General features: G+C 46.8%; 2 protein-coding genes and 1 long non-coding RNA gene across 11 annotated transcripts in view; 2 read left to right on the forward strand and 1 right to left on the reverse strand.

Moving 5' to 3' along the window:
• The window catches only part of nfixa (nuclear factor I/Xa), a 105,623-nt gene extending 96,456 nt beyond the window's left edge, over nucleotides 1-9,167 (forward strand). For 5 of the 8 annotated variants that reach the window (XM_076170376.1, XM_076170381.1, XM_076170377.1 and 2 more), the window contains 3 exons: nucleotides 1,205-1,352; nucleotides 3,697-3,785; nucleotides 6,364-9,167. In XM_076170376.1, the coding sequence (XP_076026491.1) occupies nucleotides 1,205-1,352; nucleotides 3,697-3,785; nucleotides 6,364-6,378 (252 nt within the window). In that variant the 3' untranslated portion in view covers nucleotides 6,379-9,167. The remainder of the gene's footprint in view (nucleotides 1-1,204; nucleotides 1,353-3,696; nucleotides 3,786-6,363) is intronic. The other 3 variants (XM_076170384.1, XM_076170382.1, XM_076170383.1) reach the window with 2 other exon arrangements.
• Nucleotides 9,168-11,475: 2,308 nt separating this feature from the next.
• On the reverse strand, nucleotides 11,476-13,303 carry LOC143016189 (uncharacterized). Its single transcript, XR_012965491.1, has 4 exons — nucleotides 13,154-13,303; nucleotides 12,507-12,650; nucleotides 12,238-12,366; nucleotides 11,476-12,128 (listed from the first exon to the last, which is right to left on the reverse strand). It is a non-coding gene; the product is annotated as an uncharacterized LOC143016189 (long non-coding RNA).
• Nucleotides 12,532-14,973, forward strand: rnf11a (ring finger protein 11a). 2 transcript variants are annotated; one of them, XM_076170391.1, is made up of 3 exons: nucleotides 12,532-12,650; nucleotides 14,189-14,364; nucleotides 14,768-14,973. In XM_076170391.1, exons 1-3 carry the CDS (start codon nucleotides 12,549-12,551, stop codon nucleotides 14,937-14,939), a joined length of 450 nt encoding a protein of 149 aa, XP_076026506.1. In that variant the 5' UTR covers nucleotides 12,532-12,548; the 3' UTR covers nucleotides 14,940-14,973. The 2 variants fall into 2 exon arrangements, with proteins under 2 accessions (XP_076026506.1, XP_076026507.1); XM_076170392.1 differs by lacking the exon at nucleotides 12,532-12,650 and adding an exon at nucleotides 13,358-13,787 and having other exon boundaries at nucleotides 14,192-14,364.
• Nucleotides 14,974-15,227: the final 254 nt, after the last annotated feature.

Here is a 15,227-nt window from a genome sequence, read left to right on the forward strand (position 1 = left end):
CCGCCGCAGCCTTTAAGTGCCGTTTCATTACGCTGAAGACTCAAGTGGACTTTTGTGAGATCGAGTCGTCAAGTGCCGATTGAAGAGGCACAGCTGAGCCAGAATCTCTCATCTGTTCATATACGCTACGCATGCTTATTCTAAACATGTTCGCCCTGCCTGAGGGGATTGTAGTTTAGTGCAGCATATACAGTTTTAGCCCTGTATATGCTCTGTATGTCTCCTTTTGTGGGACGCATCCTGGGAGGGTGTGGCCTTTGACCCCCCCTGCGTCAATCAAGTGCTTACAGTATGGCGTTCATGCAAGACTTCTCTATGTTGTTTATTTAGTTGATTGAGGGATGAGGAGGAATCACAGCACCTCGGGGTACGGAGTAGCTTTGTAGCTTAGCCTCACATGATAGCATTGTGCTAGAGTTATTATCTTGAGCAAACATACGCTTAAGCCTTTAGTTTTATATCTGGCTGGTAAGAGCATTAAAAACACTGGTAGTGAGTTGATAGGAGCTTTATTTTAAGGCAGCCGGCTGTGTTCTCCTGTGTTTTGGTGTGATGTACAGAGCACTGCAGTGTTTGGTGGTATGCAGTATTGTGTCATACATGTGCAGGTACAGGTAGAGGTTGTGGAGTACAGAACCATTCAACTCTGAACTCTATATCAGCACTATTGCGTCCATAGCAACGCCAAACAACGCAAACTGGTCGGGTGTTGTTGTTGTGTTGACTGGCATTTGAGGGATATTCTGTGTGGGATGCTGATGGTACAGTAAACATGGCCGCCCTAGCACCTCTGAAAACAAATGGGTTCTTTTTCTGCTCTAGTTCTATTACTTCCTGCAGTAATCACAGTGTAATTCACACACATACACACACTTTTTGACTTTTCCTTCTTTTTTTTGGTTGTGTTCTCACATTGCACTAGAATAACGTCCCTAGTGAACGCCGTCATTCCTCTTCTCCCCTGTGTGTGTTTGACAAATGTCCATAACTTGTTTTCTACTTCTTATTTGCTCCAACATTTTTGGCCAGACTGTCTGCGATTACTTTTGTGAGTGAGTGTGTTGATCTCTACCCAGTGTGTGTGCGTGCGTGCGTGTGTGTGTATGTTTGCTTTAACTGTGTGCATGTTGTGTGAGTGTCTTACCCTGGTGTGTGTGACCTCGGGGTGTGTCCTGCTCACCCTGTCTGTTCGGTCCATCTGCAGCCTAATGGAGGTGGCCAGAGCAAAATGCCGGGCTCCTTCCTGCTGCCCCCGCCACCCCCGGTGGCGCGCCCTGTGCCCCTCCCCATGCCCGACTCTAAAGCCATCAGCACGCCCACTGACGGCGGACTCAGCTCACCCGCATCTCCGTGTAAGTCACCCCCCCCCCCCACTCCCACTCCCCTCCACAAACCCCCCACTAGTGCCCAGACTTCTCCAAACCAAAGTGTAGATGGTTAGCGATCAGTTTTGTCCTTTTGTTCCAGGCGATTTTAAATGGGCTTCAAATAATAAATAAGTTTATAATAAGTTTTTGAGGGCTTCTACAATGACTTCTGCTGTAGTTTTCCGTAGTTTGGCCGTGAGCTCATTACTCCATTCAGTTTGCTTCAGTCTGCTCACACAGACACTCAGCAGCCCCGGGAGCTTCACTCCTACTCCATCCAACAGTCTACAGTACTGTGCCGTGCTGTAGTATACTGTACTCTACTATACTATACTACACTATACTATACTATACTATACTATACTGTACTGTACTGTACTGTACTGTACTGTACTGTACTGTACTGGAGTAGTGAGATCCAATTCTGTCGAGGCACATCACCACGCCTTTGCCAAACCAGAGATCCTCTTTCAAACTCTTATCTCTCGCACTCACTTGGCTCTCTCTCTCTCTTGTCTTTCTCTCTCTCTCTCTCTCTCTCTGTCTCTCTCTCTCTCTCTCGCGCGCGCCCTCTCTCTCGCCCTTTCTGCTCATGTCTTTGCACACCTCTTCAGCCTCCCTTTCTCTTTCTTCTTTTCATCCTCTCCTTCTCTCTGGTGTTGGGTTTCCTGCTAGCACCACAAGAGGCAGTGTAGTCTCTCTCTCTCTCCCTTCTTTTTGATGTGTTTTGTAGTCGAGGGCGAGCGGAGGAGCGCGGCTCCCTGTGCACGTTGCCTCTGTAGCCGCAAGCCTTTGATCAGCGCAGACGCTGCATGTCTGTCTGTGACAGCGGCAATACAATCTACCCCCTTCTCTCCTTTCTTTTTTGCTTTCCTTTCTTTATTTGATATATTCTCATACACTCCTTCCTTTGGTTCTTCTTTCTTTTATTTCTCTCTTTTTTTCTTTTTAAGGGAACAAAATTTAGGGCAGTTGGCGTGGACTCCAAAAAAAACAAAAAACCCCCATCATGCCCCACTTTACCCACCCAATCCCCCGTCACCTCACACAAACCTCACAACAATTCATAAATTGAGAACAACAGAAACAATAATGGAAATCACAGCAGCCGTAAACACAAGAATAACGGTCAAATCAAAACCATGGAACCTTAATTAGCGTGATAGAGGGGGAGCGGGAGAGAGGAGGATGAGGAGGAGGAGGAGGAGGAGTGTCATTCAGGGAGCGGTGAGGCTTTGGTTGGTTCCACCCAGACAGGTGCAGAGCGAGCGAGTCGGGCCATGGGAGAGGCACAGCGAGCGGGCGACTGGACGGAGCAACCGGGGCAACCTTCTCCTTCTCTTATTTTGACCTTTTCTCCTCTTGCTGTCCTATCCACCTTTCCTCCCCTCTCAGTTTAACAAGTGTCATCACTTTATTATTTCCTTATTTATTTATATGAAAACCTATATAAATAAATACACCCAGCCCATCCATCTCTCTTTTTTTCTTTTTCTTTTTTACTCGATGTCTTCATTGTATTTTTCCCCTTTTGCCTCTGATTAATTTTGTCTCTGATTCTCAAGCTCATACACACACACACACACACACACACACAGATGCATATTCTGCACACTTTCATCCCTCACTCACACATCAATTTCCAGTCCTGCACACACACACACACGCGCACACACGCACACACTCGCACACACACCCTCCCCTCCTCCCACCCCCTCTTACCTCAGTCATGTACAGCAAAGGCTCGACTCGGCCGCCCTATTGGAGTCCAGTGAGCACAACTGCCCTAAATTTGATCCTGTGGTGTCGGTTTGTAGGCAAGTTGCTCCTCTTAACCGGCGACATCTAAATGGAGCACTGGTCACCACTGGCGATGGATACTGTTCCTCCTCCACTGGTCAGCCGTTTAGTATGTCCGCACTGGATCCTCAGTGGTTTTCCATGATTCCGGTGGCTTAATTCCAGAGGCCAGGGGGCTGCTGAGGAGCGTCTGTGACTAACAGCACAGCCATATCTGTGGGTAACGGTTAGCGAAAATCATTACAGACTGTACGGGCCCGTGTAAACCACAGAATTAAGTCGCGCATGAAGGAAAATAACAATGGAGCTTCCCACAACGTGTAGAGATCATGTGTGACTGATAGAGCACCAGCATCCCAACAACTAGACTGACTGTCATGTAGCAGCAATGTCCTAAAAACACATAGCGCCTCAGGTTTCCATTAGCATACAGAAGCAAGAAATAATGCCTCTCAACCCCTCATGTGAGCTCAGTGTGTGTGTGTGTGTGTGTACATGCATGTACACACTTGTCTCTCTCTGTTTATAGCATACTCCACGCCAGGCTCCACAGCTCCCAACCGGTTTGTCGGCATCGGAACACGGGACAACTTTCTGAATATCCCCCAGCAGACTCAGGTACCCCACCACCTCTCTCCTTTGATTAACACCCACCTCTGCCTACTCCTCTTCCTCCCCCCTCCTCTGTTATTTTTATCTCTGTTCTTCCTTTACTCACTGCAAGTACAACCCAGCTTAGTGCCTCAGAACATCATCACAGACCAGCATATAACTCAATCAATACAGCAAATAACCGTCAAAGCAGTCAGTTTGTGTAAATATCTCTCCATGCTGTGTGTTCTGATCCTGATTCTGTGCTTGATGGCTTTGATGTTGCCCTTGGCTGCATCTTACACGCCGCTGTCCGTCAAAGGCTCGCAGAGGGAAGATTATAATGGCCATGTGGCGGACATAAATATTGTTACATATCGTAATTGTTTCCAAAGTTGCCCACCTACATCGCCTGGAAGCGTTACCCGTGTATCAAGGCCTTTAGTCGGAGTATTGGTTTACAGCGTCTGTACCACAGCAGTCTCCCCACAGTGAATGTGAGCGGTGCCAGTTAGTTTGAGCTTCGGCAGTGTTGATTTATCTCTGCGAGGCCCCACAGTGTGTATTAGTGCAGTGTGTGAGGCCAGTGGTGCACTACATTGTGGTTTCAGCTTTGGCTGCGCTCTGCCACTGGGCTGCCGTGTCTTGGGCCTCCTCCATCACCAACACAACTTTTCTCATTAGGGTCTAACCGCACCTGCCTGCAGCCAAGTCGGCTCTCCTGTCCTCTGCACACATGGAAACAATCTGCATTCCTCCTCAGCACAGCACAGCTCTGCTCGGCTGCTTCTCCCCCCCCCTGTCCCATCCCACCCCACCACACACACACTCACACACATACATACATCCATCAGCCCCCCGCACCCCTCCCTCCCTCCCTCTCTCTGTCTTTCCTGCTGCTTCCTCTAGTATTTCGAACTCCCCACCTGCACCACTCTCCCACAGATGTAGCCCTGGCACAAAGGGGACATCCACACACCATCCAAATGTGTGTGATTGCATTTGCACACACACTCACACTCACACTCACACACACACACACACACACACACACACACACACACACACAGACACACTTCAACTCGGTGCCAAGGCTCTTACCCCTCATTTTCCCTGCTAAAAAAAAATGGGATTTTTACAACAGCTTACATCTGTTCAAAGGGCTCATTATCTCCCGCTATTGATTATCAAACATGATTGAAAAATATCCACCTTGGGCGTCTCTGCCGAAGTCGCGGTACGCACAAACACAACCCGGAGCGGCGATACGAACCGCTCCCTGTTAGCCGAGCATGGTAGGTGAGTAACAGCCCCAGCCGGAGTGAGTAACAGAGGTCTGTGCCTATCCTGCTGTTCTCTGGCATATGGAGAGTTCAGACTATAACCCTGCCAGCCCGCTACGCTGCCTGCTAGCCAACTAGCCAAGACAGAACGAGAGAGAGGAAAGAGAGAGAGAGAGAGAGAGATTTCCCAATGCTGGCAGGGGAAGAAGGAGGGAAAGGTTGGTGTGAGGAGCTCTCTGGTGGTGAAACCTCAGCTCTGCAGGGAGAGAGAAGGAGATGGGGAACGGGTTTGAAAAAGTAAGAGGGAAGGAAAAAAGAGGGGGAGAGAGTTAGTCGAAGCTCGCTGCACTCCACAGTCACGTCCCGACTGTCTGGTTGCCCGCAGCAACCAGACATGATGTCATAGGCAGTTGAACTCGGACTTGAAGGGTGGGGGGGTTAGAGAAAGAGAGAGAGAGAGAGGGGGGGTCACTTTCCACTGCCAAGGATTACATTGGTAGAGCCGGGGGAACGGGAGAACGAGAGAGGAAAAGAGAAGGAGGTCACGGAAGTGGGAGCCAGGGGGAGGAGGAGTTATCTACATGCAGCAAAGGATCATGGGTAAACTGGGGGGAAAAGGGAGGTAGAATTTAGTGGAGGGGGGCTCAAACTTTGTCTGGATTTGCTAGAAATGGTGGTGTGTGTGTGGGGGGGGGGGGTGTGTGTGTTAAATGTGGAGGGGCGATCCTCTGCGCTCCCCAGGCAGAGGCCTTTGGAATGTCAGCGGCCTGCTGCCAAAGCCTCCAGTCTGCCTGCCCTCTTATCAAACGCAGAAACCGGATCCCCGCTGTAGCCGGGCCTCAGTAGCTTTACAGTGTAGCCTGAGACCACTCCACCCACAAACCAGAGACATATTAGGAGGATCGCCTTACATGTGAACCGGTGGCTCCCGGCAGATCGGTTGTAGTCGTGCGTTTGTTTGATACCGAAAGTGGCGTGGTGCTGCTCTGGGCCCGGGCTCTAGAATAGCACACGTGTGTTTTTAATGAGAGAAAAGTCGGAGTCAGCCCCCTTTTTTAAAGAAGCAGCGAGCGGCAGAGTGGAGCTCGTCACTCTGTCGGCCCTCTGTGGGACAGCTGAGCTCAGCATGGGCTGACTGAGGCGGAAAAGGAGTCGTAGAGAGCCACCTAGTGGTGAAGGACGGTTCTTACAAATCTCTGTTCTCTGCTGGTATCTACAGTATTCATACTCTTCTTTGTTTCATGCGTTACGTTTTCTTTCCTCCTATGACAGATGTCCATATATGGTGATGTTAAAGATGTTTTTTCTTTTTCCCCCCACAGTCCTGGTTCCTCTGACAAGGCCTCCCTGAATCAACAGCTAAAATTGTGTCGTGAAAATTGGAATTGGAAACGCAAAAACACAACAGACTGCTGACACTAAACGGTCTTTCTCTCTCGCCAACACTTTCAAACTTCTACTACCAACCCATCCAAACCCCGAGAGGACTCCCGATTCAGCGCGCTCTCCGCAGGAACGCCCCCCCCCCCCCCCCCCCCCCCACCTCCCCCCTTATGCAGGAGGCTTCAATGACATTGAGTGGACAGGCTCAGAATGCAAGGAGGAGGAAGAGGAAGATGAGGAACTGTCTCACACACAACATGAAATGTCAGCAAGGAAAAACACAATATGGCAACCTGACAAACGACCAATTAGACATTTGTTGTTTTTTTATATATATATTATTTTTCATTTCAATTTCTCCACAATGAAACTCCATGCATTGGCCAGGAGATCCAAGTACACGAAAAAGAATGAGTAAGATGTGTAAGTTTGAAAAGATCGCCACCCAGATTGCACACCTTTGTAACCAGCCCCCCCCCCAGCCCACCCACCTGTAGTGCAGGACCCCGCGGGGTCACCAGGCCGTAGCCACAGCCTCATGCCTGCCTGTCACCACACTTTACAGCTTGGGTCGCTCAGCCCTGCACCTCTATCATTTCTGATTGGCCAATCATGGTAACACCATCAGATGGTGTGACATATATGCACTAAGTGGCTGGTCTTTGTTTACCTGTCAAAGTATCGGGCGTCCTGCTGCGGGAGAAGTGATAGCCATAAGGCGAGTGCGAGCGAGTGAACACACGACAGTCATAACACTAACTCTACACGTGCTCTTTCGTCCCCTCACCTATGCACTATTGATTATTAATAAGGGATGAACAGTATTGCACATTGAAGGTCAGATGAGCGATTCGAGGAGCGGTCAGGGCTGACTGGCACCAGAGGGATGTGGCTGTGCTAACATTAAAGGTCTCGGCCCCCGAAAACATGCAAAACACACACGCGCACACACACACACACACACACACGCACCTGTCATTCATACCATCTTGTTATTAATCATCAACATGGATTTTAATTTACAGTAATGCTCACATAGCATCCGCTTTCTAAGATTAGCTTTTCATTTTGTTTGTAGATGTTTTCCTTGCGTTTTTTATTTTTTATTTTGCTGGATTGGTTTTGGGTTTTTTTTTGTCTCACTTGGATTTTTTGTTTTTTCGCCTTCTCTTGCATGTCCTTCCAGTTTTCTTGAGTTTGCAGTTTGTGCTTTCAGCTCAGATTTCCTCTAACGGAACAAAAGCAGCAGTCTCTCAAATCTCTCACCAGCGACAGCACAGTAACAACAGCTCTCATCGCGTGCATCCTTTGCATTGCTTCACCCTATGTCCCATAGTGCCGTCACAGGAAAAACATACACACACACACACAGATTTGCACCACAGCACTACGTCGAATGGACACTTAACACACCCACACCCTGATATAAGATAACAAAGGGAAGCCTTTATAGTTGGTTCTCCAAACTGCCTCTGTTAATGGTTTTTCATTCATTTGAGATTTGTCATTTTAATTTGAGATATTTCTTTTGTAAACGTTCTCATCGAAAAAATGCCATTGCTGTTATTTTCACCATGACACAATTCAACAAAAGCCGACCTCACAAAATAACTGGACTGCCTGGCTGTTGGTTCTGTTTTGCAGGGATAGTAAACACTCTTTAGTAACATTAGCTCTATGTACTAAAACCTTATATCAAGACTATAACAGTATATGAAAGTGCCTCTGTATTCCCTTCATGCAATTAGCTCTAAACTTGACTTCAGGTTCTCTTCCCACACATAAGCTAAAGCTACAGCCACTGGTTAGTGACGTTGTGTGTGTGTGGACACTTATTGGCCGAGGACAGACGGTGATCCAGGACTGCAAACCTTTTTGTAAAGACAGAGAGAGAGATCTTATACATATATATTTATGATATATGCTCCTTTTTAACTTTTACTACACGAGCTGGTTGGCAGTCTAGTTATTTTCTGAAATCTCAACCCCACTCACACACACACATACACACACACACACACACACACCACTGCCCCCGCCCCCATTTCAGTGACATCACTTTACAGTTACCAGTACGATTCAACGACACACCATCATCGCCGTCTACTGCGCAGCATCCTAGATGAACATGTCAAAAATCGACAGTAGATTTGAAGAAAAAAAAAAAAGTGTTTGTTTTTTGATGGAAAGTATTATTATTGAAAAATATGTGTCGATTGAGCCATGTGCAATGCATTGGGTAGATCATTGTGTTTGTCTGTTAGAGATTTTTAAGAAAGCTAAGAGAAAAGAGAAAAAAAATGTATTTGTTTCAAGTCCGTAAGCTCCGGGACTCTAAACTAGAGGGCCATGAAAAATCCTAGTCTTTGTAAGTTGGGGGTATTTGTTTTTATTTCCTTTGTCTCTTTTTTAATGTTTTATGTGTAATCATTTGTTTATAAAAATGTGGGAGGGCTGAAGGAAAAAATCTACACAACTTCATAAGAATTCTTTATCATCAGATGAACCTGGTGCTTTTTCACTATAAAGTACATTCAGACGATTATAAATGAATGGTAATGAACAAAATAACAGACCATGTAGGAAAACAGCGTTATTCCTCTCTCTATTTGTATTCTTCTATTTGTATTGAGTGGGGGGAGAGGTTCCTATTCCTTAAGGTTGTGGCACAAAAGGCATTTTGGTTCAACCTTTAGTTTTAAAAAAAAAAAAGAGAGAAATAGACTGTCCCAGCTGACAAACTCCTTTCAGATAACATGACTTCCACCCGTGCACTGCCTGAAACTCACCAGCAAACTTAAACGGCCCCACGATTCAGCCCCCGTTCATCCAGAGTGACTCAGCATCACGATCACGGTCAATGATATTTTATTTCTGGACTAAGCTCAGCAGTCGTGTTGAGACATATTAATGCTGTATTAATTGGATACCCGATACGTCAAAACAAAGCTTCTTGGAATCAGGCAAACTCTATTTGAGGTCTGAACAGGCAGCAAAGTGAGCCTCTCCCCTAACCTAACCCCCCCCCGCCCCCTCGCCCTGCCCCCCTCCTTCCCCTCCTCTGTAAATGACTCTTGAGTAGTGCTTGTGCTGTAGTGTATAGTTTCCCAGCAGTTAAAGGTTGTCCCTTAAAAGTGCCTTTTGTTCACAGACTCCATTTTGTAATCCAGATCGCCCCTTCGTAACGGCTCGAGGTAGCAGGTTGCCCCCGAGTGCCGCCAAGGAGGCAAAATGTCGCCTCCAGTCCGCGCTTGGGGACAACGTTTCCCCACGCCGTCGAAATGAATCCCCTCCATTGTACCTCCCCTTATATCCTCTCTTCCTTTTCAAAGCCGTATATAAATATATATATATAGTACAAAAGGAAACTGGTGTGAATTAGTTCTTTACTTTTTATTGATAAATGATGAAAAACTGAAAAGGCAAAAAAAAAAAAACTTGTTCGTGTTCAGCTCTTGCTTTTTTCTTCCCCTCTGTCTGTTTTCTCTTAGGCACTGGTCTGTAACTATGTCTCTCTCTCTCTCTCTCTCTCTCTCTCTCTCTGTCTCTCTGTCTCTCTCTCTCTCTCTCCTGCCCTCTCCGCTTTTTGGAGGGTTAAAAAAATAATTGCAGAAAAATCTTTTGTCTGAGCAGAATGCAGTTAGCTCACATGTTATTCTTGTCTGTATGCTTCACATTGTATTACCATACCCATTCTCTTCAGCTTCTCCATTCAACAGCTAATGTAAGTGAACAAATTACGCTGACGGGCTTTTGGGGGTGTCCACGGGTGGGGTAAGGAGGTTGACGAGGGGGGGTGGGGGGTGGGTCCAGGGGGTTTTGGTTGAGGGGTCTAAGGAGAATATTTTGGGGTTAGGGAGGGCTGGAGGAAATGTTGTAACTCCTTTAGGAACGGGGCTGCTTTGCTTTGACAGGCTAGAGTTTGCTCTTTTGTTTTTGCTATTTATTTTGGGGTTTCTTTCTTTCCTTTTTTTTTTTTTTTTTTTTTAAACATTTCCTTTGAATTTGGATTTCTTTTCATATTTGCTATCAGGGTATGCTGTCATTAAGGCTCTCCTCTGAGGAGGCCTTGGACTGTAAATGAAAGCTATAAGCACCTTATAACAGGACACGCCCAGCATGAGGCCGAGGAAGGCGGTTTGTATTTCCACGACACGCCCCACGTCCCAAATCCATTCAAATCAGTCTCTTAAAGTGAAGTATTATTGTAATGGTGGGCTTCACACAGTGAAACCCTCAGCAGTATTAGCCACTCACAACTCACACCAACTGGCTCCAAGGCCAGCCTGAACCTGAGCCCTCGCTCACAGGGTCGGAAGTCCCTCCGCTTTGTCTGCCTTCCACCTCATGCCGGGCTGCTCTGTGTCTTTGTTTTGTTGTTTATTTTGTTCTTTATCTCTTCTTCAAATGCGTGTATGGTTATTGGTATACTAGGCAGCACCCTTAGGCCCCCTGAACCCCAGCTCTCTGACCCCCCCGCCTGTAGCCCTCAGTGCGGCCGACGCGTCTGTGTGAGATCACCCCCAGAGCTCTAGGTGAAATGCATGTGTTAATTACAGTTTCTTTTCCATAAGAAGAAAAACAGTTTGAGAAGAGCAGCACCTGATTGAATAAAAAGGATGTTCTTGACTGTACCATCTTGCCACAATGTGTCCTTCTTTCTAATGGCTGGTGAGTGAAGAGGAAGCTCTGGATCTGTGAGTGAAGCTCTGCTCCAATCACACAAACACTCACTGTGCTCTGATCGCTTTGTTTATAGGGTATTATACTAAATGTGGGTCAAATATGCCTTTACTCTATTAATATGAGAGGACAAACTCTAGAAAACAGTCCTCTAATTTTCACAATCTAAAATTCTTGAGTGAGGCTTCTAATAATTGAATTAAATGTTTAAAATATATAAAAACCAATGTGCTCTTAATGATCAGATATCAGATTGTACAATGTATAAGTGTGATTTATTATTACAATATATTGGCCTTGAGTTTCTTGTGTGATTATGAGATCAAGATTCAAGTTTATTTGTCATGTGCACAGTAAAACACAGGTCATCCTGAACACTGAAATTCTTTATGACGTGACAACAAAAGCAGCATATTGATATTGAATTGAATGTGCAATAAAAAGATTCGGCAAAGTACTAAGTATAAGGGAAAATGGGACCTTAAAGTAATCATTACAGAGGGGACAGCGCAGGGCAGCCATGATGCGGCGCCCCTAGAACAGTTTGGGGGTTCAGTGCCTTGCTCAAGGGCACCTCGGCAGTGCACCGGCAGCAAACTGGCAACTCTCCAGCTGCCAGTCCACGCTTCTTCCTGGTCCATACGGGGGACTCTCCGGTTCCCAAGCCGTGTCCCCCATGGACTGAGCTACTGACGACCCAAAACATGATTGTATCTCCAGTGTCACGTACATAAATGTACTTGCATACATATTCACATAGTGACAAGGATTGACGAAGGCCTCGTCCGGGCGGTAGCTTCTGCATGTGGCAGTAATACTATATGTGTAAAATAAAGCTTTAGAAAATTTGAACAAATTAGAAATTCAGCAGTAATCTTCTATATTATTTTAACAATTTTGGTTTTTAACATCAAGTGCAACTTCATAGATGCTTTGGAGTAAACGTAGCTCAGCCCTCACTGTCCTGGTCCATCAGAGCAGGCGTGTCCCCTGCAGCCGCGGGGAGCTCAGCATGTCCTGCCTGTCCAAAGTGGAAAGAATTGAGTTTGTCTCTTTAACACGTGACCTTTGAACCCGTGATGGGACATGAGAGACGAGCACAGATGATCTACATGTGGGACACTTTATACCTGTGGTGCTGGGTTAGTTTCCTGGACTGGGCAGCACTTTCCTTTGGTAGCATACTGATTGTCTGCTGGTCCTTGGCAGGGCGGAGGCTGGAGTTCGTTTTGTAGCGTTGGTGGTGGAGCAACTGCATCCTGGACGGAGGGACAGGTTACAGATTGATATTTTAACAAACTGTTACATTCTGTACATCAACATACACTGCCACCTACAACTGCAGTGTCCATAACAACACGTTAGAGAGTCACATCAGCAGGTCTGGCACACTACATACCGAGGGGACGCTCTCCTGGACTGGATAGTCCTCATTGAAAAAATGTGGCTTTGCTGCAAACTGAGGGACTGGGGGAAGGACAGGCAAGGCTTTACAGAGTGGGCCATGTGGAGAAAGAGCTGGAGGTGGAGGAGGAGCTGCAGTCTGCAAGGATAAGGAATCACATGATCACCAATGTAACGAGTGGAATGGAGTCAGTGCAGTTTACAACCTTTGAGCCCAATCGACCATAAAGTCTCTGTAGTGTTAGATTCAGCTCGATCAGTCGTGTCAACACGTAAATATAAAGATAGTTATATTACACATTTTTGGAGGGCTTACAGGAGGGCAATAATCCGGACGTATTATAGATAGAATTAAGGTGGAAGAAGGTTTTAATTGAAGTCTAATCTGAATGTAAAATAATGAATTTGATATCACATCGTATGACGTCATTTGGAGGTGTTAAAGATTCTCAACTGGTGCTAGAATTGTGAACTCACTGAAAAATATAAGATTAGTTGATAACTATTTCACAATGTCATCGTTTTATTCATTTAATAAAATATCAGCTGGTTTTGATTGATCCGTTTTGAGTGATTAGTACTGCAACATCTCCGTTAGGTTACGCAATCAACACAAACATGACTATAAACTGTTTCACTGACCATCTCTCACTTCGTCCTGTCTCAAGATCCACGTATGAAGATGGAGAAGTTAACAAAATGACTTTTATAGTTATTACTGTAAACGCGTGATGAACGATGGCGACACGAAACTGCTCTGCCTGATTTTGACGAATAACTTCCGGCAACATGAACGTAACCTGCTGAATTTATGACGCTAACTCGCGTCCTAGTATGTTGACGTCATTTCCGGACTGTACTTTTTGTAAACAAAAGAAGCCTCGAACAAACGAAAACAACCCTCGGTAAAAAGGCTTTTAAAGCGACGCGGCAGACTTTCTTTTAACCAGCAGCTGTAACGCGCAGAACCACACACTTGTTCTGTTCGGTTGTCCCACCGAGCAGCTTTGGGTTCCGTGTCGTTTTTCCGTCGAACCTGTGGCGAATAAGTGCAAACTACTGAGCTAACTCCGCGCTAGCCACACAGCGTTAGCGTCAGCTGAACACAGCGGAACATCGGCACCACGACCGACGAGCAAACACCCGGGCTGGACACTCTCATGGTGGTCTCACTTCAATGGGGAATTGCCTGTTCGCGCAAGGTGCTGACGACCTGTCCCCGCTGAACGAGTCCGAAGGGGGCAGCCTGCCCGGAGAGCCTCCGCCGCCCTACCAGGTGAGCAGCCGGGACGCGGCACTAATCCACACCGGGGATGTGGGACTGCAGGCGGGGAAGCGATATGAGACCGTGTTGTTCACAAGTGATCGGTTCCACACACACACACACAGGTCTACGTGTCCAACCGCTACTGAGCGTCACCTGTTGATTTCTGTTTTTTATTTTCCTTCTTGACTTCCGATTGTTTTCATTTATCAGCTGAGTTGTCTATCGGTCTGCCTTGTGTATTGTTGTTGTTTGTTCCTAGTTGAACACTGAAAATGAAGCATGTTCACTATATTTTCCCCTTTACTTTAGGCTTTATTCCATGTTTGCCATATTGTTGTGATCCTGGTTCAAACACACCGGCCACAGCAGCTCAGTCCCAGTTTATATTCCATCTGTGTGTGTGTGTTCAACAGGAGAGTGCTCAGCCGGTGCCCGTGTACCATCCCACCCCGGGGGAGAGCCGCCTGGCCAGCCAGCTGACCGAGGAGGAGCAGATCCGCATCGCCCAGCGGATCGGCCTCATTCATCACCTGCCCAGAGGCATCTTTGACCCCGGCTCTGATCCGTCAGACAAGAAAGTGAAAGAGTGAGTCCCAAATAAGATGAAGAATAATAAACTGCCTCTGTGTAGCAGCAGCATCACATGAGCTTGTTTGTTGTGATGGGTGGAACCAAAGCAGTGAAGACATTTGTACATGATTCATATTGAGTAACGTGTGCATCGCTGAATCAGCACTCTCTAAGCAAACAGTTCCGATATTCTTGTGTAACCACTTCTGCTTAAAACTTACTGACTGTAAACACACTTTAACCTCCAGTCATTCATGCACATGCAAAGAAAATGTGTTTTTTAATTTCAAACAGAGGAAATTAATCGTCTACATTTCCCTTTATCTACTGTCCTCAGGTAAACTCCATGCTCCATACACTTGTTGCCTTTTACTTTGGCAATCCATAACCAGGGGTGTGTGTTTGTGTTTGTGCTGCAGGTGTGTGATCTGCATGATGGACTTTGAGTACGGGGATCCGGTCCGGTTCCTGCCGTGCCTTCACATCTACCACGCAGACTGCATCGACCCGTGGCTGATGCGCTCCTTCACCTGCCCCACCTGCATGGAGCCCGTGGACGCGGCCCTGCTGTCCACCTATGAAACCAACTGAGCGCCCCTCGTTGGCCTCTCGTGCCAAGAAGCAACTGTACCTATTTGCTGATACTGTCCTCGCTGTCCAAACAGGTAGCCAAGGAGACGAGGCGTCATGCTTAAGTTAGGAAGGTGTTTTTAGGATGCGTGCGCCCGTCGGCTTAGGCTTGAGACGGACGTGTGTGTGTGTGGGCTTAGGAATGTCTTTGCCTTTTTACGGCAGGACTACGTGCCAAACCCCAGGCGGTGAAGGAGGAGGGAAGCTGCACAGGCGTCACTGCACAATGTTTCTGCAGACGTCCTTTCA

This window comes from Genypterus blacodes, unplaced genomic scaffold (genome assembly GCF_046128005.1).
Source record: "Genypterus blacodes isolate CSIRO-AG114 ecotype Tasmania unplaced genomic scaffold, CSIRO-AGI_Gbla_v1 ptg000216l_1, whole genome shotgun sequence".
Taxonomy (NCBI): Eukaryota; Metazoa; Chordata; class Actinopteri; order Ophidiiformes; family Ophidiidae; genus Genypterus; species Genypterus blacodes.